Source organism: Acomys russatus, chromosome 16, assembly GCF_903995435.1.
Source record: "Acomys russatus chromosome 16, mAcoRus1.1, whole genome shotgun sequence".
In the NCBI taxonomy this organism is placed as follows: Eukaryota; Metazoa; Chordata; class Mammalia; order Rodentia; family Muridae; genus Acomys; species Acomys russatus.
The window spans coordinates 7,094,414-7,115,078 of NC_067152.1; the positions used below are offsets into that span (position 1 = coordinate 7,094,414).

At 43.9% G+C, this 20,665-nt stretch overlaps 2 protein-coding genes across 2 annotated transcripts in view; one reads left to right on the top strand and one right to left on the bottom strand.

Annotated features, from left to right (window-relative positions):
• Window positions 1–4,660, top strand: part of Suz12 (SUZ12 polycomb repressive complex 2 subunit) — a 42,064-nt gene extending 37,404 nt beyond the window's left edge. Inside the window, exon 16 of the mRNA XM_051158091.1 lies at window positions 1,974–4,660. Coding sequence (XP_051014048.1) covers window positions 1,974–2,319 — 346 coding nt within the window. The 3' untranslated portion in view covers window positions 2,320–4,660. The remainder of the gene's footprint in view (window positions 1–1,973) is intronic.
• Window positions 4,661–13,914: 9,254 nt separating this feature from the next.
• Window positions 13,915–20,665, bottom strand: part of Crlf3 (cytokine receptor like factor 3) — a 34,941-nt gene continuing 28,190 nt past the window's right edge. The window contains exons 7-8 of the mRNA XM_051158092.1: window positions 15,783–15,895; window positions 13,915–14,463 (exon numbers count right to left, since the gene is read on the bottom strand). Of these exons, the coding sequence (XP_051014049.1) occupies window positions 14,216–14,463; window positions 15,783–15,895 (361 nt within the window). The 3' untranslated portion in view covers window positions 13,915–14,215. The remainder of the gene's footprint in view (window positions 14,464–15,782; window positions 15,896–20,665) is intronic.

Consider the following 20,665-nt stretch of genomic DNA (forward strand, 5'->3'; position numbering starts at 1 on the left):
TCAACCACTCAGACTTCTCTCTGGTACCTGGCTGCCTTTTGTTTTGAGGTAGTCCCTCCTGAAGCTTTGGTTACCTTTCAACTTTCAACTGCCTATATAGCTAAGAGTCACCTTCAATCCTTACACTTCTGTCCCCATGCTAGATTATAAGTGTGCAATGCTATGTGTGGCTCAGCTATTATTATTACTATTATGATGATGATGTGGGTGTTCGGTGTGCACATGCAGCACAGTTCATGTGGAAATCCTTTGGAAATTGGTTGTCATCTTCTATTCAAAGATTCAAAGTGCTTTTCCACTGAGCTATCTTGTCACATGTGCTGGACCCCCTCCCCACCCCACACCCCCCTTCTTTTTAAAGACAGTCTCTCTACATATCCCTGCCTATCCTCAAACTCACAAGATTTTTCTGCCTCAGCCTCCTGTGTACTGGGGCTAAAGATGTGTGGCAACAAACCACACAAAGATTTTTTTAATATAGTGCTCTGCAAAATTCCAGGTGGGGGGGGGAGTATGTTGTGGTTGATAATGATCACCTGCCTGAATCTTACTTAAACCATCATTTAAGATATTATGTTCTAAGGACTAGGCATGGTCATGCGTGCCATTATCCCAGCATTTGGGAGGCAGAGGCAGGCAGATCTCTGAGTTTGAGGACAGCTAGGACTATGAGAGAAACCATCTCTTGAGACAAAAACAAAAAACAAACAAAGATATAAGTTCTAAACATTCCCCTCATCTGAAAGTAGATAAATATTTTAATTAGCTAATGGGTTTAAAGGGCCTTAATTCTTTTAAGTATTTACATACTGAGGTTATCTTTTTTTTTTTTCCCCTCCTTTATATATTTCTGGTATGTATCTGTCTGCATGTGGGTGTGTAGTGTTTTTTTACCTCTAGAAGGCAAAAGACTTAGCCACAGCCATCTCTCTGGCCCCTCGACCCATGCTGTTGACTATGCATTCCCAATAGCTAAAGCTATGGGTATGTACCGCCATCCTTGATTCCATTTCTTTTTCTTTTTTCTTTTTGGTTTTTCGAGACAGGGTTTCTTTGTGTAGCCTGGCTGTTCTAGACTCCCTTTGTAGACCAGGCTGGCCTCAAACTCCCAGTGAGCCAGTTCCCTCTGCCTTTGCCTCTGCCTCCCAAGTGCTGGGATTAAAGGCGTGTACCACCACGCTTTTTATTGCCAGTGAATACAAAATGTGCTTACAAATTATGAATGTGCTGGGCGGTGGTGGCGCACTCCTTTAATCCCAGCACTCAGGAGGCAGAGGCAGAGGCAGGTAGATTGTTGTGAGTTCGAGGCCAGCCTGGACCACAAAGTGAATCCAGGACAGCCAAGGCTACACAGGAGAACTTTGTCATCAGTGCCCCCCCACCCCCAATTTATGAGCATTAGGTGGGGGCTGCTTGCCACACAATCTTGACCCCACACATGCATATAACAATACTGAAAATAATATTTTAAAAAGAAACAATGGACTGGAAAAATGGCTCAGTAGTTAAAAGCAATATCCGAGTTCAGTTCCTACCAGGCACACATGTGGTGCACTGACATACATGCAGGCAAAGTGTCTATATGTATTGAAGATTGAATTAAATCTTTTTAACCCCCCTCTTACTTGATATGTCCATTTTTTAGAGTGCAAATGTAAATGTTTTAAGCAGATTGCTTACCCAGCATGTACAAGGCATCTTCCCACACACCACAGAAGTCATGATTTTAGTCAATTTTTATTTATGTTTCATTTCCTGATCCAAACCTGTAAGTGTGACAGCTATTGAGGTTTGTTTTTATTGAGGATCCTCGTTAAAGTCTATTTAGATGAAGTTTCTTTAACCTCACTTGTAGTTGAAATGTTGTGTGTTACGCGTTACTGTTTGCTAAGCTTGGGTGTGCTGTGTTACGCGTTGTTTATCTTACTTTCACAAAGAATCTGTGTCATTAATGCTTTGTTTTTCTTGAATAGATTTATTGCTGACAATCAAATGAATCATGCCTGTATGCTGTTTGTAGAAAATTATGGACAGAAAATAATTAAGAAGAATTTATGTCGAAACTTCATGCTTCATCTAGTCAGCATGCATGACTTTAATCTTATTAGCATAATGTCAATAGATAAAGCTGTCACCAAGCTCCGGGAAATGCAACAAAAACTAGAAAAAGGAGAATCTGCGACCCCTGCAAATGAAGAAATGACTGAGGAACAAAATGGGACAGCAAATGGATTCAGTGAAACTAACTCAAAAGAGAAAGCTCTGGAAACAGATGGTGTCTCAGGGGTTCCAAAACAGAACAAGAAACAAAAACTCTGATCTTATGTTGCAAACAAACACTGAAATTGCTTCTGGGGAATTGAGCCGCTAGGAAGAGTTTTGGTTTTAGGTTGTTTGGTTTTTAATCATGGATTCGTAACAGGCGGTGTTAGATGAAGTGATTGATTTCTATGTAGAGGTTCTGTGTGTCTGCTTCAGCTTCCTTCTCTGTTTATCAGCCTTAGTGATGTCATCACGATGTGATTAGAACTTGAAAAGCAGTAATTGTAAGAATTTTCTTTTTAGCTGCAAGTCATCTTTTAAATATATTGGGTTAATTTAGAACTTTCACACCTAAATTTTAATGCTTTGTGTATTTGTGAGTGGCTGTTTTTTTGCTTTGTAATTATGAGACATTTTCTGGGATGGGAAGGTTGGGATGTTAATACCCTCTGAGAGATGGAGGGTTTTTGTGAAATTGTTACACTGCCACTTTTCCCTCAAACTTTGACCCTTGATTCAGAAATTGTTAATATATTTAGGATGAAAAGTTACAATGTGAGTTCTCCATCAGTTAACCATGCTGCAAGGTTAAAGTAGCGCCGACTCATCTCCTGCCTGTTGGACCTGGTCTGTGTCACCCTGCAGTGTCACATGCATTGATGAGCTTACCATTTGTTGTTGAACAGATAATTTTAATGCCTGTTTACCCAATATATTTTATTTTTACTTGAACATGTTTTTAGTTTTTCTTTTTCAACTAGTTAATCCCATAGAAAATTAATCTGTGCACATCTTTGCATTAGGATTGATGAAGCAAGAGAAACCGTTAGAGATTTTATTAGATGCCACTTTGGGGTGGAGGGTATCCTTGAGAGAGAACTGGAAGATGTTTCACCTTATTTCTTTGTGACGTATTTTCATGGTTAGACTATTCACGCAGATAAGCTGACTTGAATTGTTTTGGGCAATTTTCCCTGTGTTGTGTGTTTTACGCACATATTTGCGGTTGGGTTTTCTCCAACAGAAAGTGGTTTCACTACTGGCGTATTAATAAGCACCAATAGGTTTTTATTCCAACTCCAAGCACTGTGGTTGAATAACATCACCTCAATTTTTTGTTATCCTTTAAAGATACTGCATTTTCATATTCTTTATTTATAAAGGATCAATGCTGCTGTATATACTGGTATTTTTAATGTTTTAATTTCATTCCACCACCATCAGATGCAGTTCCCTATTTTGTTTAGTGAAGGGGGACATGTGCTTTCTCATGGTGTCTTCAGAGGTTTATAAATGTAAATACGGAATTGGCTGGTCTTTTTGATGTGTTTAACTGTGAGGCTATTTAAATAGTGTGGATGTGATTTGTCATCCAGTATTACTTTCTTAGTTACTGGTTTTTGTGTTTTAAAAAAAATAGGAAAGCGGGAAATTGCAGTTTTCATTGCAGACTCCCTGACTGGTAAACTCTCCTCATGAGTTCGCTGAGCTCTCATTTTGCCTCTGGGTAGTGGGTTCTGAGCATTTCTCTTGGGCTTTAATTTGCTAAAGCTGTGCACATATGTAAAGATTTTTAAAATAGATTATTTTAGGGAAAATGTAGGTGTAGAACTATTGCTTATGTCATTTCTTAAGCGGTTATGCTCTTAATGCTTAAAAGAAGGCTAGCATTGTTTGCACAAAAATTGGTGATTTCCCTCCCCCTAATAGTAATGAAATTACTTCTGTTGAGTAAACTTTTTACATCATCTTATAATAAAAACTGAAAATGCCCTTTGTTTCTATTTATAAAAAAAAAGCTTTTCTATATGTACCCTTGATAAAAAGATTTTGAAGAAATCATGTAAGATGATAAAGCATTTGAATGGTACAATAGATGTAAAAAAAATTCAGTTTAAAAGAAACGTTTGTTTTTACATTAAATGTTTATTTGAAATCAAATGATTTTGTACATAAAGTTCAATAATATAAAGCTGTATTCTGCTTTTCTTCATTCATGGTCTGCATTGTTAATATGTGCGTTTAGGGTTTTGCTTAGATGGCTTAGGAAGGAACTTGAAAAGTGTGCTAAGTTAATCAAAGAGCTAATAGGAAACCAAGAAAAAGTGAAGCGCTGTGTTCAACACTCAGGAAGATACACTCCTTCACAGTGGTTCTGCACGCTCTGTGCATGGCCTTGAACTGCAGCCTTGCCTGTGCTGGGCTGCACCATGAGAGATATGCTGTGCTTTGAATTCATACAGGAAATTGTTAGTGCCAAATTGTTAAGAACATAGCTGAAGCCTGGGCATGGTGGTACATGCCTTTAATCCTAGCAGATCTGAGTTCAAGGCCAGCCTGGTCTATAGGTTGATTACAGGACAGCCAATGCTACACAGAGAAACCCTGTCTCAACCCCCCCCCCCCCACACACACACAAAAACATAGTTCAGAACAGAGCCAGTAAATCAAACTTTTTTTTTTTTAATTTAAGATTTATTATGTATATAGTGCTCTGTTTGCTTGTACAACGGCGCACCAGAAAAGGGCACCACATCTCACTGTAGATTGTTGTGAACCACCATGTGGTTGCTGGGAACTGAACTCAGGCAGGACCTTTGGAAGCACAGCCAGTGGTCTCAACCCTCTGGGCCATCTCTGGAGCCCAAAGCTGAAATCTTTAATTGTAGATAGGTTTGTGTGTGTGTGTTTCCATTGTTTATTTTTAATGTTCTCAGACTGGTTTTCTCTATGTAGTTCTGACTATCATGGAACTACCTGTATAGACCAGGGTAGCCTCCCTTGCCTCCTAGTACTGGGATTAAAGGTGTGTACCAAGGCTGGGGGTGGTGGCCCACACCTTTAATCCCAGCACTCAGGAAGCAGGGGCAGGCAGGTTGCTGTGAATTGGAGGTCAGCCTGGTCTACAAAGAGTCCAGGACAGAAAAAAAAAAAAAAAAGCGTATACCATCACACCTTGCTTTTTTCAATATTCCAAATAAAAGTGAATTTGCCTTGGTCTTCAAAAAAGTTACAAAGTAGGAATTCAAGTAAACATTAACAAAAAGATGGGTTTACAGTTGTTCCACTTTATTATGGTATAAAGTTGACAGGCTGAGATAGTAGACACCAGCCTTTTCCTGGGCTATCATTTATACATGCTCTATTAAGAGGTCAGTGAAGGACTGGGAGACAGCCCAACACTAAGAGTACTTGCTGTTTTGCAGAGGTCTTGCATTCAGTTCCCAGCACCCATGTCAAACAAATCACAGCCAATTTTAAATCCCTGCTCCAGAAAAGCCAGTGACCTTGCTTGCCTATGACATGCCCTAAGTCTCAAATGTAGTTGGGCCAGAGAAATGAGTCAGTGGTTAAGAGCACTGGCTCTTAACTCTTCTAGAGATGCTTGAGTCCCATTCCCACCACATACTTGGTGACTCAAAATTATCTGGCAGCCTCAGGCACCCGATCTGCACAAATAAGCCTGCAAAGTACCTGTATACACTTTAAAAAATTATGTATACAGTACACATTAGATCACATAGATGGTTGTCAGCCATCATGTGGTTGCTGGGAATTGAACTCAGAGGACCTCTGGAAGAACAGACAGTGCTCTTACAGCTAAGCAATCTCTCCAGCCCCCACCAGCTTTCTCTTGACTAGAGTGTTAGAAGTACACGTATGTACGTACACACACACATGTGCACACATGCACAAAAGTTTCGCTTTCAAGCTGGGAGGTAAGAGATGTAGGCAAATCTCTGAGTTTGAGGCTAGCCTGGCCTACAGAGTGAATCCAGGACAGCCAAGGCTATACAAACCCTGTCTTAAAAAAAAATAGAGGAAAAACTACAGAAAGAATGCCTTATGGTTTTTGTTTTTGTTGTTGTTTTTATACGGGGTTTCTCTGTGTACTCCTGGCTGCCCTGGACTCACTTTGTAGACCAAGCTGGCTTCTGCCTCCCAGAGTGCTAGGATTACAGACCTGTGCCACCACACTTGGCATTAAATTTCTTAAGAATAAGAACTACGGGGCTGGAGAGATGGCTCAGAGGTTAAGAGCACTGACTGCAATTCCAAAGGTCATGAGTTCAATTCCCAGCAACCATCAAAACCATCATTGGCTTCATAGTGAATTCAAGATCAGCCTGGGCGACATGACAAGATGAGACAAAAAACCCAAAAGAGAGCTGGGCGTGGCAGCGCACGCCTTTAATCCCAGCACTCGGGAGGCAGAGGCAGGCGGATTGCTGTGAGTTTGAGGCCAGCCTGGTCTACTAAGTGAGTCCAGGATGGCCAAGGCTACACAGAGAAACCCTGTCTCTAAAAAAACAAAAAAACAAAAACAAAAGAACCTAAAACATCTTAGGAATGCTAGATACGCACACATCAACAGATGTATGTCCTATACCTTTCATCAACCAACAAAGTCTATTCCATTTTGAGCTGCTGCAGTGCATATGTGAAGGTCAGAGGACAACTTTTAAAACTATCCCCTACCATATGGGACTGGAAATCAGATCAAACTCAGGCCATCAGGATTTGAAGCAAGTATATTTACCTCCTTAGCCATCTATGTATATAATTTAAAGTGCATAAAATTTGCCTTTGTTTTATTAAAGTAACAAAACGACCTACCACCACATTAGTTTATGAAAGAACACTACAAAAAAAAAAAAAAAAAAAAGCAAGGCCAGGTGTGATGGCGCAGCCTTTAATCCCAGCACTCGGGAGGCAGAGGCAGGCAGATCTCTGTGAGTTCAAGGCCAGCCTGGTCTACAAAATGAGTCTAGGACAGCCAAGACTACACAGAGAAACCCTGTCTCAAAAAACAAAACAAAAACAACAAAAGACAAGCATGAGGGAGGACAGCCTTGGAGACATGATGCATCCTCGGACTTGAGCAGAACAAAGAATGTGTTCTGACACTGACATGAGTGCTGGTTGGAAGACAGAAATTTGGAATGTGTGAGGCAGCTCTCTATCATAGTTGTCACTATTGTCAATAACAGGAAACCTCAGCCGGGCACGGTGGTGCACGCCTTTAATCCCATCCCAGAATTTCGGAGGCAGAGGCAGGTGGATCTCTGTGAGTTTGAGGCCAGCCTGGTCTACAAAGTGAGTACAGGACAGCCAAGGCTACACAGAGAAACTCTGTCTTGGAAAAAACAACAACAACAACAACAACAAAAAAAAAAACAGCAAACAGGAAACCTCACTGCTCTTTCTTGTATCTAGTTGTATATACATAATATTCTTCAAGACAGGGTTTCTCTGTATAGACTTAGCTTTGTAGATCAGGCTGGCGTTGAACTCAGAGATCCGCCTGCCTCTGTCTCCCAAGTGCTGGGAATACAGGCGTGTGCAACATGCCCAGCCTCTACTCATATTTAATAGAAATGCTTATCTATCTATCTCATACCACACAGCAAAACCCTTATGAGATCTGTATTTTCAGTGTCCACATTATTATTAATGTTTATATTAAAAGCAGGGTGGGAGGGATGGCTCAGCAGTTAAGAACACTTGCTGCTCTTACAGAAGGCGGAACCCACAGCTGGCTCACAACTGCCTGTAACTTCTGCTCCAGGGGATCTGATGCCGCCTTCTGGCCTCTGTGGGCACTACACTCACATACACACACTCATACACAAATACATACATTAAAATTTTTTCTTTTAGGCTCACAACCATCTGTAATGGAATCTCAATTCCTCTTCTGGTGTGCATGAAAAACAGCACTCATATGCATAAAATAAGTCTAAAAAATTTTTTTTAAATAAAGCTGATTGTCTAGGGACATCAGACCACAAAAGCAACAAACCAGGGTATTCCTTCTATCTTCTTTATTCCAAACAAGACTAAAGAAAACAAAACAGAAATTCTAACAAAGTCTGGCTAAATCATCAAGAAAGGCAGCCCTAGCTAGTGCTCCACTCTAGCCATAAACCAAGGCTCTACAACAAATCGCCATGATTAAGACACACACACAATGAGGCTGGAGAGATGGCTCAGAGGTTAAGAGCACTGTCTGTTCCTCCAAAGGTCCTCAGTTCAATTCCCAGCAACCACATGGTGGCTCACAACCATCTATAATGAGATCTGGTGCCCTCTTCTGGCCTGCAGGCAAAAGGGGGGGGGGGGGGGAGACACACACAGTGTTGGGCTCTGAAAAACCAAGTCGCCCAAACCCAGGCAGTCACAAGAGTCCAGTTTCAGGATCCCACCCTAGATTTCTGGCCCAGATTTCAGGATGATAAGGGAACAAAGGAGTGGGCAAGCCATGACAGGCAATACGTTTTCCACTTGTGTGCTTCAGTTTAGATAATCGGCAACTTCTTTTTTTTTTCTTCAAGATTTTAAAAATTAATTTATTCATATTACATCTCAATGGTTATCCCTGGTATCCTCCCATTCCTCCCTCCCTCCCATTTTCCCCTTACTCCTCTCCCCTATGACTGTGACTGAGGGGGACATCCTCCCCCTGTATATGCTCATAGGGTATCAAGTCTCTTCTTGGTAGCCTGCTATCCTTCCTCTGAGTGCTACCAGGCCTCCCCATCCAGGGCAACTTCTCTTTACATCCCTTAGTGGTTAACAGCAAACATGGAACACCTGAAGAAGCAGGAGAGGCGTGGGTTCCCGGCCCTGGAAACATGAACTCAGTTTTGAGCCTGCTGCAAGGTAGAGGTTTTTCCTGAGATGGCTGGAAACAGGCAACTGTCTCCTAACACACAGGCTGAAAAATCAGATAGTGGCCATACTTTGGAAAAGAGTCATTGAAATACAAACAAGGAGTAAAAAGAAAATACAAAATACGTAAGGAGTTTGAGATGCTGTCATTGTGGATTTTCTAGGTGTGGATTATCTATGCAAGAGATAGAAGGGGCGTTTCAGATGGCTCAGTGGGTTCAGTCCCCAGGACCCACTTCTTCCAAGACCTCTGGCCTCCACACATGGCATACATATTGTATAGACTGGAAAACACACACACACACTCACACACACACACACACACCCCACAGATTTAACATGGTATGGTCTCATAACTAAAAAAAAAAGTCCATTTATTTACTTTTTGCTTGTTTGTATCCATGTGAAAATGTGTGTATACATGTGTACATGCACGTGGGAATTGGTGGACAATCAGGTGTCTTCCTCAACTACCCTCTGCTGTATTTATTTATAGCTATGACCTCTAGCTGAACCAAGCTTTTTGACTTGGTTTGAGTGGCTGGCCAGTGAGCTCTAGGAATCCTTTCTGTCTCTGTAGTGCTACAATTCCAGGTAGCACCAACTTGCCCTGTAGACCAGGCTCGCCTTGAACTCAGAGGTATGCCTGTCTGTGCTTCCTTAAGTGCTGGGCTTGAAGGTGCACAGCAGCAGGACATGGTGGCACACGCCTCTAATCCCAGCACTTGAGAGGCAGAGAGAGGTGGATCCTGTGAGTTCGAGGTCAGCCTGGTCTACAAATGGAGTCCAGGACAGCCAAGGCTAATACAGAGAAATCCTGTCTTGAAAAAAAAAAAAAGAAAAGAAAAAGAAGAGAAAAGAAATAAAGGTGCACAGCATCACATCTGGTTGGGGCCTAGAAATCTTAGATCAGGTCATAAATCACATCTGTGGCCTAGTGAGTCAGTGAACCTAAGGGAGTGTGCTGTTTTTTACTTTTAATTGTGAGTGTGTATGCGTAACAGCACATTTGGGAATGCAGGTACCCACAAAGGTCAGAACTGCTGACTTGCCTGCTGGGAACCGAACTCATGTCCTCTTAGAACTGAACTGAACTTCAAATGGTTAAGAACTTTAAAGGTGTTCTTTTTTTTGGCTTGTTTTTTGTTTTGTTTGTTTTTCGAGACAGGGTTTCTCTGTGTAGCCTTGACTGTCCTGGACTCACTCTGTAGACCAGGCTGGCCTCGAACTCACAGCGATCCACCTGCCTCTTTAAGGTGTTCTTAACCAGAGCCACCTCTCTAGCCTTTATTTTGTGACAATGCCTCACTATCTAGCCTGTGTTGGGCAGAGGTTCCAGATTCCCTTGTCCTGACCACACTCACTCACTGGGACCCTTGTGCTCACCTGGCAGTGACAGGAAATCCCCTGAAATTTCCAAACTACTCCGTGGTGCTCTCCAGGGAGCATCTACTGACGGTTTGGGGTTCCTCCGACTCTCAGGTCTGCTCAGTTCTGATTTCCTCCTTCCTGTAGAGATACTAAGATCACACAGGTCTTGCAGCATTTGTGGTTTCTTCCAACTTTTAAGATTTGTGACCTCATGGCAGTTCCCTGCCAAGGTCTTCCGCTGTTACTAACTTTGTATGTGCATGTGTTGAGGTCAGAGGACAGCTCTGGGGAATCCACTCTCTCCCCCTGCAGTGAGGGTCATAAGGACAGAGCTCAGGGTGGCAGCTTCAGGGCAGATCTTCACCTGCTTAAACATCCTGCTGGCCACACTTGTCCGAGATATGGTTCTGTTCCAGGCTTGCTACTCACTTGCAATGCTTCCAGACTGTTCCTTCTGCATCTACTTCCTGGGTGCTGAGATTAGAGGCTTATGGTGGCGTGCTGCTTTATGAAGTACTGGGAATAAAATTCAGGGCTTCATGGATGCCAGGCAAGCACTCGGCCAACTGAGCTACATCCCATGCCTTAGTTACCCTACTTTCTTTTCTTTCACAACAGTGTTGAACTCACAGAGACCCAACTGCCTGGATGCTGGGATTAAAGGCATGCTCCCATCACCCAGCTCCTCTCCATTTTCTTGGTTGAGACAGAGCCTCAAACTGTAGCCCACGTTGGTTTTAAATTCCTAGAAATCCTCCTGCCTCAACCTCCAAAATTACAATTACTTTCCAATACCAATGTAATTTTTCATTGTAAATTAGTTTTGTATACTTTTTTTTTTGTTGTTGTTTTTTGATTTTTCTGAGACTGGGTTTCTCTGTGTAGCTTTGGCTGTCCTGGACTTGTGTTGTAGACCAGGCTGGCCTCAAACTCACAGTGACCAACCTGCCTCTGCCTCCCCAGTGCCGAGATTAAAGGCACTACGCCTGGCTTGTATACTTTTCCAGTTAAAGTACAGAGTTCCCAGCACTCAGCACTCAGGAGGCAGAGGCAAGCAAATCACTGTGAGTTTGAGGCCAGCCTGGTCTACAAAGGGAGTCCAGGATAGCCAAGGCTACACAGAGAAACCCTGTCTCCAAAAACAAAACACACACACACACACACACAAACACACACACAACAACAACAACAACAAAAAAAAAAAAAGAAAGAAAGAAAGAAAGAAAAGCTGCCAGTCGTGGTGGTGCACGCCTTTAATCCCAGCACTCTGGACACAGAAGCAGGCAGATCGCTGAATTCGAGGCCAGCCTGGTCTACAAAGTGAGTCCAGGACAGCCAAGGCTACACAGAAAGACCCTGTCTTGAAAAAAAAAAAAAAACAACAAACAAACAAACAAAAAACAAAAAAACCAACCAGAAAGAAAGACAGAACCAAGCTAGGAGGATCTTTATAAATTCAAGGCCAGCCTGTTCTACATATTGAGCTCCAATATAGCCAGGGCTACATAGAGAACATGTGTCTCAAAACAAACAAAAACAAAACAAAAAAACCAACAATAAAACAGATAAAAATAAACCCTCATAAAAACTAAAACAAACAAAAAGCCCCCGCACATTAAACGTACTGTATATTCAGGCATATAAGACTTTTTAATCTTTCCCCCAAGGCAAAAAATTCATGTCAAAGTCTGGGATTGTCTTATACGCCAGGTATATATGCAGCTTGCTTCCCCTTGCTTCATATGTCCAGTGCGAATAGTGGGGCAGAGCCATGGCCGACTCCCTGCTCAGTGCAGGGAGAATGAAACAGGGAGAAGCAAGCTAACACATCTTCCTGTACCAGGAGGAGGGGTGTGTGGATTGGCTCTCCAACAGAACCCGCCCATTTGACTCAGAGGGCTGCACATCTTTGGGCTGAGTATGGAGTGAACCTTAAAGAGACAGTGCAGGCTGGCCCTGGCTGGCTGCCAGCATTTAATAAAGCGCCTGGCTGTCTGTGCCCTACCTGAGTCTGCTGCACAGGATGTACCTTGGAAGTCATTTAAATTTTTTCTTGGGAGCCAGGCGTGGTGGCGCACACCTTTAATCCCAGCACTCAAGAGGCAGAGGCAGGCAGATCGCTGTGAGTTCGAGGCCAGCCTGGTCTACAAAGTGAGTCCAGGATGGCCAAGGCTACACAGAGAAACCCTGTCTCGAAAAACCCAAAAGAAAAAAAAATAAAAAAAATAAATAAATTTTTTCTTGGTATTTTGAGACAGGGCTTCTCTGTAGCTGTCCTGGACTCACTTTTTAGACCAGGCTGGCCTCGAACTCACAGCAATCTACCTGTGGTGGGATTAAAGGCATGTGACACCACACCCGGCTGAAGAGGGGCAGTCTTATACAGCGAGTATATTCCAAACTCTGTATTTTAACTGGAAACATTGGGGGTTATTTTATACACCTAGTTGGCTTACACACCGGAATTTAATGAATGAGGGAAGAGATAAAGATGTCGGGAAGAAATGATCATCTCATTCATTGAATCCACATTTACTCTGCTTGTATTATATATAAGGCAGTGTGCTCAATGTGAGATCAGCTACAGGACGTAAGCCTATATAGGCAGCCGTTTACACGTGACAATAACAGATAAGAAAACTACCTGGAGCTACAACAAGCCTTTAACATTTTCTAATAAAAAGCATATTTAAATTGGATTCATTATATTAACAAAAACCCACAGAATACAGTTAATTTTTCATTTTTTATTTTGTTTCAGAAGGCTGGATAAGGCACCTACACTCTAGAACATCTTACCAACTTGAGAAAGGGCACTTAGTTACACATAAAGGTCTTGATTGTCGAAAAGGGAATATGAATCCCCAAATAAATTATCTTACAAAAATATCACACTTGCTTTTCCACTTTTTTTACTACTGGTAAAAACAACAAGAAGATTCACATTAATGATTATCTGTACGCTGGTATAACAAGACTACCATTTTTTACATATTAAGTAAGTCAAATAAATATTTTACACAAATTTAAGTTTAAAAAAAAAAAAAGGTCAAGTATTTACCCTTTGTTTCTTTGGTCCACTAAAAGACCATTTCTCACCCTGACATTACATTGGACTGTAATGCCCCGCAGTCCATGTGCGTGGCTGAGGCGAGGTGCACGTGAGTGCACGCTGTGCTCATATGCGCTAGCTAACACTGCTGTTCACCTTGAGGAACACAGACCCTCTGCTCTATCTTCTGTCACGCTGCCAGGAAATAGAAAAGATGCTAACATTGGCTACCACAAATACTTGCTCCGACACTGTGAAAATGCAGAATCCACTGAGATTTCCAGACCCAGAGACCACTGAACACAGGAGCAAGGTTGGCACTCACAGGGTGGGAGCGGGGAGGAGCAACGGCTGTCACCTGACTGGACTAGCACTACAGAACCCTGGCTTCCAGCTGGCTTTTTCTGTTGTTTTCTTCTGGCCTTCAATCTTTTTTTTTTTTTTTTTTTTTTTTGGTTTTTCGAGACAGGGTCTCTCTGTGTAGCCTTGGCCATCCTGGACTCACTTTGTAGACCAGGCTGGCCTCGAACTCACAGCGATTCGCCTGCCTCTCTGGCCTTCAATCTTGATCAAGATTTCATAATGTGACATTTCTCTGTCCTAACAACCATCTTTAGGAAGAACAGAGGAGACGTTTAAAGCTAGTTTGATATTTATGCTAAAAGCAACAACTGAACTACAGTTTTGCCCCCGCCATTCAGCTCACTCCTTACTGAGATATTACAATGCAAACCCAGCAACAGTTTCCATCTCTGGGGGCCCAAGAGGTAAGTTCACCTTTTCAAACTCAGATACAACTAAACTAGGCTGAGGACAGAAACAGCAAACCCTCAGACCAAAGCCAAGCCCTCAAAAACGCTAAAACACCAGCACTTTCCATCCAGGGTAGGAAAAGGAGCATCCAAAGTAAAGAGAGCCGTGGGCCTGCTGCAGCGGCCAGTCAAACACCACCTCCCTGTTGTTAGAGCTGATGGTTACCCGGAGCCTGCCATCACTGTTGGTGGCCGTCCCTAGAGTCACAGCTTCGATGTCAAAAGTTACAGTGGATCCGGAGGTGACTGCAGGCAGCTGGTTAGTCATTTCTTTTCCATTGACGTAAACCGCACCTAAAATATTAAAAGGCAATGGGCTGAGAGAACGAAGCAGCTTCTAGATTACTGAGAACAGAGCCTGGCTCTAACTCAGAAAAAGAAACACTCCAGAAAACTAAATGCTAATACTGTGTTTAAACAGAGATAGAGCCCCACCCCACAGCTGGAGCAGACACCAGAGCTATAGCCGCATGTCAGGGTTCTGCCTGGGGTTGGGCTCTTACCAGAGCCCGGCCCTCAACAGCAACACTATTTCCTAGGTAATACACAAGAATCTTGATCTATCTAATTCTGATTGTGTGCCACATAAAATTAACTGTTGGCTTAGAAGGAATTTATTTATTTTATTCTTCCACAGATGGAAGGGAAAAGCCCAGATTGGCCTCAAACCTCCAAGTGCTGAGGTTAGGGATGTGTGCAGCCACGTGTGATTTTGAAAACATAAATACTATGGAATAAGGAGGTAAAAAGTAAGTCTTTTGAGCCGGGTGTGGTGGCGTATGCCTTTAATCCCAGCACTTGGGAGGCAGAGGCAGGTGGATCACTGTGAGTTCGAGGCCAGCCTGGTCTACAAAGTGAGTCTAGGGCAGTCAAGGCTACACAGAGAAACCTTGTCTCAAAAAAAAAAAAAGTAAGTATTTTATGTATGTGATGTGCATGTAACTGTGGCTGTGGACGCTATGGCACACATGTGCATGTAACTGTGGCTGTGGACGCTATGGCACACATGTGCATGTAACTGTGGCTTATGCACGCTATGGCACACATGTGCATGTAACTGTGGCTTATGCACGCTATGGCACACATGTGCATGTAACTGTGGCTTGTGCACGCTATGGCACACATGTGCATGTAACTGTGGCTTATGCACGCTATGGCACACATGTGCATGTAACTGTGGCTGTGGACGCTATGGCACACATGTGCATGTAACTGTGGCTTGTGCACGCTATGGCACACATGTGCATGTAACTGTGGCTTGTGCACGCTATGGCACACATGTGCATGTAACTGTGGCTTATGCACGCTATGGCACACATGTGCATGTAACTGTGGCTTGTGCACGCTATGGCACACATGTGGAAGCCTCACTGGTTCTCCTTCCCACCTTATGTGGGTTCCAGGCTGTGGGATTTGCATGACAAACGCTTTACTTGGCCAGCCAGTTCCCCAGCCCAAGGCAGTCTGTGTGTGTTTTTTTTTTTTCATAGCTGAGTAGGACTGCTGGTTGCTTCCCTCCTTTGTGGTAGCGGGAAGTTAGGCCTCGGGGAGAAGGGCTTCAAGTCAGTTCCAGCCGGTGGTCTGTGCTCAGGGTCCGGCCATGCGTGTCTTACCGTTGGTGCTGATGCACACAGCCTGGTCCCGCTGCAGGGAGTCACAGCCGTTCTGTTTCTGGGCGCACACTCCTATACTGTCTCTCCGGTCTGGCTGTCCTACCGTTTCAACTCTGTAATTGAAGCGGAGAGGTCATCTAAGCTTTCCTTCTCGTAAGTGCAACATGGCAATGGCAAGATGGCTCAATGGTTACGACAAGACCTCGGTATCCAGCACCCACATCAGGTGTCTCTCAACCACCTATAACTCCAATTTGAACAGATTCAATACTTTCTGCTCTCCACAGACATTTGCACACACATAACATTGGAACACACACACACACATTAAAAAAAAAATTTTTTTTAAAGAGTATGTTAGCCGGGCTGTGGTGGTGCCTGCCTTTAATTCCAGCACTTGAGTGGCAGAGGTAGGAGAATCTCTGACCTCGAGGCTAGCCTGGTCCAGTTCTAGGACAGCCAGGGTTAAACGAAGAAACCCTGTTTCAAACAATAAATGAATAAATGAATAAGTGAATAAACAAATATGTAAATAGATAAAACATGACTCTTAACAGTTACATTCTTTTTATTTATTATTATGTATATACTCCTCTGCCTGCACATATGCCTGCACACCAGAAGAGGACATTAGATCACATTATAGATGGTTGTGAGCACCACGTGGTTGCTGGGAATTGAACTTAGGACCTCTGTGCTCTTAACCCGTGAGCCATCTTTCTAGCCCCAACAGTTACTACACTTAAAGGGCCAATTTCACCCCAACTACCATTTTCTAAATAATAATAGCTAATGACTAAAAACTTATGTCCCATGCAGCTTGCTTTATTTATATGACTGAATTTTCAAATAAATACTGTACTGGACTCACTTTGTAGACTAGGCTAGCTTTGAACTCACGGCGACACACCGGCTTCTGCCTCCCTGAGTGCTGGGATTACAGGTGTGCACCATCGAGCCCAGCTCCCCATGCAACTTTAAATGCTCGACAGAGTCAATGTGTCGAATAGTATCTGGTCATGGTGCACAGAGATGGCTCAGCAGTTAAGAGCACCAGCTGGCTGTTCTTCCAGAGGACCCAGGTTCAATCCCAGCACCTACACAGCGGCCACAAACTTCTGTAACTCCAGATCCAAGGGATCCTTTGGCTTCCATGGGCACTGCATACACACAGTACCCAGACAGAAACACTCATAAAATAAAAACTTTAAATTAAAAATATCAACATCTATTCAATGGTGTTTAATTTTGTCAACTTGCCTGGATTTTGACCCAGGAAGCAGGCAAAGAAGTCCACATCTTTAATTCTTGAATTTGTGGGAAGGGCAGGGACCCAAAAAGGCAGGCAGATCTCGGTGAGTTTGAGGCCAACCAGGATCACAGAGTAAGTTCCAAGACAGCCAGGGCTACATGGAGAGACCCCATCTCAAAAAAGTAAAACAGCAACAGCAAGCAAACCCCACAGCCGTCCCTAGCGGGAGCATTTCTAAACTCTTAAGAAGGAAGAGGGTGTCCATATGTTTGGCACCACCTCAGCCTCAGAGTGACTAAAAGAAGACGGGGGTGGGGGTGATGGAGAAATTTGGGGGGGGGGTTCGAGACAGGGTCTCTCTGTGTAGCCTTGGCTGTCCTGGACTCTCTTTGTAGACCATGAGAAATCTTGAGAACTCTAGACTTTCCTGCTCTCTGCTCTCTTCTTAGTCTGCCCAGAAGTTAGGAGTCCGAGTAGAGCTCAGCTGCCACCAGCCACGCTAACACGCCAGGGAATCCACTGTCCCTCCTCCCGACTTCCTATGGAGGCACTGGGTGTACTGGTTAGTTTTATGTCAACCTCATACAAGCCAGTTGATGGAGCCCACTGTGGGCGATCCTCAGTTCTGTAAGAAAGCAGGCTGAGCTGGCTAGTAAGCAGCTCCCCTCCACGGCTCTTGACTCCAGGTTCCTGCCCTGCCTGAGTTCCTGCTCCCGGTGCTTTTGATGGTGAACTGCTATATGGAACTGTGAGTGAAATAAACCCATTCCGCCCCAAGCCACAGCAACAACAACCTAATTAAGACACTGGGGTTGAAGAGGCTAATATTACGTGTCTGGTTTCCCTGTGTATTCTGGGGGTTCACATTTAGGTTCTTACACTTACTTGGTAAGCAGCTTTACCCAAAGGCCATCCTTCATAGCTAATAGCTTGATTTCTGTTAGTTTGTTTTACATTTATTTATTTATTATGTATACAATGCTTTGCCTGCATGTACCCCTGCAGGCCAGCAGAGGGAACCAGATCTCATTGTAGATGGTTGTGAGCCACCATGGGATTGAACTCATGACCTTTGAAAAGCAGCCAGTGCTCTTAACCTCAGAGCCATCTTTCCAGCCCTGTTTGTTTTTTGACTGGCCTCAAACTCACAGAGATCCACCTGCCTCTGCCTCAACCACCCAGCTAAAACAAACCCTATCTTTAAAAAGAACCCAGTGATGCCGGGTATAGTGGCATAATTTGTAATCCCAGCACTCAGGAGGCAGAGGCAGGCGGATTGCTGTGAGTCTGAGGCCAGCCTGGTTTACAAAGCGAGTCCAGGACAACCAAGGCTACACAGAGAAACCCTGTCTCAAAAAAAAAAAAAAAAAAAAAAGAGAGAGAGAGAGAAAGGGGAAAAAAAAAAGTGCCTGGTCTCAACCAATTGGGAATGCCTGTCCTGGAAGCCCTACCCACTCCCCCGCTCCCCACCCCCCCAGGGCTATAGAGCCTTCGTTTTACCGAGTAAAGTTGAACTAGCTCCTGAAGTGGTTCCCACAGTGTTTGATCTCATCCTGCGTGCTTACTGCCTTCCAGGCCCTGCATCCTGTCTTCTGCTCCTCCTGCCTCAGTGGGCTGGTGGCCATCAGCCCCCCAGGTAAGAGGAGAAACACACACACACATACACACACACACACACTCTCACTCACACACCAAAAAAAGGGCCAACTTCTTCAGAATGTAATCCAGTTAGAACTAAGAAGAAACGGGGAAGCCGGGTGGTGGTGGCTCACACCTTCAGTCCCAGCACTCGGGGAGACAGAGGCAAGTGGATCTCTGCGAGTTCAAGGCCACTTGGTCTACAAAGGGAGCCAAGGATACACAAAGAAACTCTGTCTTGAAAAACAAACAAAAGAAACATAGAGAAGAAAGCCTATTAAATAATTCTGTCACAACGGGGACTGTGCATAAATACCCCAAGGAATGTCCCTGACCACATAATCCTCCCTCTGTACACAAAAGCCCAGGAGTGAGTGATCTCCCCCACACTGTAATAGAGTACGGGTGGTGGGGGTAGTGTGTGTGTGTGTGGGGGGGGGTTGTTCCTCTGGGTGGCATTCCCCAGGTCTGTAATGAGAGCCTGCTTCATAGGGTCTCTGTACCTCTGGGGGCTTTAATGCAACAATACAAACCCTAGCCCAGCTGCACTCTCCCTAGGCTATGTGTCTCTCCACACAACATATGGAGGAACAGACAAGACTCAAAGATACTAGTTAAAAGCAAATTAACTTCAGTTCTGTTTTGTGTTGCGATAAGGTCTTGTTTATGGAGCCTAAAACAGCCTTGAAGTCATGACTCTCCTGCCCCAGCCTCTCTGGTGCTCAGATGGATAATCACACACCTTGTGCCTCACCCAAACAACTCTGTTAAAAAAACAAAAAACAAAAAAACACCCTCCCTGAGCAGCTTATCTAGGAAATATTCAATTATACTGGAGGTTTTGTGTATTTTGTCTGCTGCCAGGTATCACACTCAGTCTTCTGTACACTAACTGCACACGGTACCACGGAGTATATGTACCTCCAGCCCTAGTCAACATTTTGAATATATGAAACTGACAAGATATACCTAGTAATGGCTGAAATGAGGTCTGTACGAAAAATAAGGATTTCCTTGAGCTTAAGTTCATTCTGAAAGGATAACAACATTAATATTTAATGAAAAGGAGACACAGTGAGGGTGTAGCTCAGTGGCAAAGGCCCTGCCCTGTACATGAGAGGCTTTACGTTTGAGATGACTGACAAAAGAAAAACGCCAGGCATGGTTGGTGCGTACCTGTTTTTACTTTTATTTTTTGGTTTTTTCAAGACAGAGTTTCTCTGTGTAGCCTTGGCTGTCCTAGACTCACTCTGTAGACCAGGCTGGCCTCGAACTCACAGCGATCCACTTGCCTCTGCCTCCTGAGTGCTGGGATTAAAGGCGTGTGCCGCTGCCACCAGCACCTGGCTTGTTTTCATTTTTCCCCCCAAGACAGGGTTTCTCTGTGTAGGCCTGGCTGCTTGCTCTATAGACCAGGCTGGCCTCAAACTCAGAGACTGCCCTATCTCTGCCTTCTGAGTGCTGGGATTAAAAGTGTACATCACAAGCCGGGCGTGGTGGTACACGCCTTTAATCCCAGCACTCGGCAGGCAGAGGCAGGCGGATCGCTGTGAGTTCGAGGCCAGCCTGGTCTACAAAGTGAGTCCAGGATGGCCAAGGCTACACAGAGAAACCTTGTCTCGAAAAAAAAAAAACCAAAAAAAAAAAAAAAGTGTACATCACCACCATCCAGCTCGTCTGCTGCATCCTTGTATTCCTAGTATATAGGAGCAGAGCTCGAGGCCAGCCTGTCTCTGACACAAACAACAAGGATTGAGAGACGGCTCAGTGGGCACACTGCTTGCCTTACAAGTCTCCACATTAGAAGAATCACACCTACTTCCTCAACAAAAGACAAAGGAGATGCAGTGAGTAGTGGTAAGCTCATGACTCTCTCTGGTAACGCACACTGAGGCAGGCGTTCACAACCACAGACTCTGGAGACAGGCACTCTGAATTTCAATTCCAGCCTTGGCATTTATCGGCCGTGAAATACTGAATTATAATGTCCTTG